At 60.1% G+C, this 1,094-nt stretch overlaps 1 protein-coding gene across 1 annotated transcript; it reads right to left on the bottom strand.

Annotated features, from left to right (window-relative positions):
• Positions 1–170: 170 nt before the first annotated feature.
• On the bottom strand, positions 171–1,090 carry LOC119348483 (cytochrome P450 CYP71D312-like; the record flags this gene model as incomplete). Its single annotated transcript, XM_037616565.1, has 1 exon — positions 171–1,090. A coding segment is annotated over one exon (825 nt), but the record flags the coding sequence as incomplete, so codon positions are not given.
• Between the last annotated feature and the right edge of the window lie 4 nt (positions 1,091–1,094).

The following is a 1,094-nucleotide window of genomic DNA, read 5'->3' as shown; positions in this document are numbered from 1 at the left end:
GTTTTTTGTTTACCCGCAAAAAAAAAAGCTATCAACCGGCCTGGATTACATTGCAACATACAAACAAACAAAGAGAAAAAAGCAAAGCAGCAAAAGATACAGAGTGCAAACAAAAGAAGAGAAGAAACACATCATGAATGAAGCGCCGAATTTGAGAGGGAAGGCGAAGATACAGGAGGGATACCAACTGCGTGCAGAAGAATACTTCATTGCCCGCTTCCAGAAACCAGATTAACCGAAAAAGATTAACCGAAGCTTTTATCAACTAATTTAGCGGCACGGGCACTCGCACCACGGGGACAAGCACGAGGTCGTTGCGGCGGCGCACGGTGACGCCCATCTCCTCCGCCATGTCCAGCTCCCCGGCCTCCGCTCCGCCCGGCAGCTCCCAGTCGAAGTGGTACAGCAGCCCGGCGAGAGCGAGCTCCACGTTTGCCAGCCCGAAGGACATCCCGGGGCACATCCGCCGGCCCGCCCCGAACGGCGTGTACTCCATGTCAGCCCCCTTGAAGTCCGCGGCGTCACCGCGCTCGAACCTCTCTGGCATAAACTCCTCGGCGGCGTCCCAGTGCGTGGGGTCCCTGCAAATGGCCCACGCATTGATGAGCACCATGGTGCCCTTGGGCACGTCGTAGCCAAGGACTTGACAACCGTCGCTCCGGCACTCCCGCGGCAGCAGCAGCGGCGCCGGCGGGTGCAGGCGGAGCACCTCCTTGACCACTAGGCGCATGTACTTGAGGTCGGCGAGGGAGGACTCGGTCACCGTGGTCTGGCCGGCGAGCGCCAGCTGGGCCTCGTCCTGCACCTTCCGCATCACTCTAGGGCTCCTCACCAGCTCGGACATGGCCCATTGCAGTGTCGTCGCCGCTGTCTCGCTGCCACCGGCGAATATGTCCTGTACGACCGACTTGATCATTTCGGTCGACAAGGGGAACTGCAGGTCGCCTTTCCGCTGGATCCTCAGGAGCACGTCAAGCAGGTCCTCGTCATCGTCGTCGTCTGCCCGGCGGTTCTCCTGGTGCTCCTGGACGACGGTGTCCATGAACGCGTCTAGTTCCTTGCGGTGCTGCCTCACCCGGGGCGGCGTCCGGCTA

This window comes from Triticum dicoccoides, unplaced genomic scaffold, assembly GCF_002162155.2.
Source record: "Triticum dicoccoides isolate Atlit2015 ecotype Zavitan unplaced genomic scaffold, WEW_v2.0 scaffold93885, whole genome shotgun sequence".
Taxonomy (NCBI): domain Eukaryota; kingdom Viridiplantae; phylum Streptophyta; class Magnoliopsida; order Poales; family Poaceae; genus Triticum; species Triticum dicoccoides.
The sequence above is the reverse complement of the archived record's forward strand: the minus strand, read 5'-3'. Positions and strand labels throughout refer to the sequence as shown.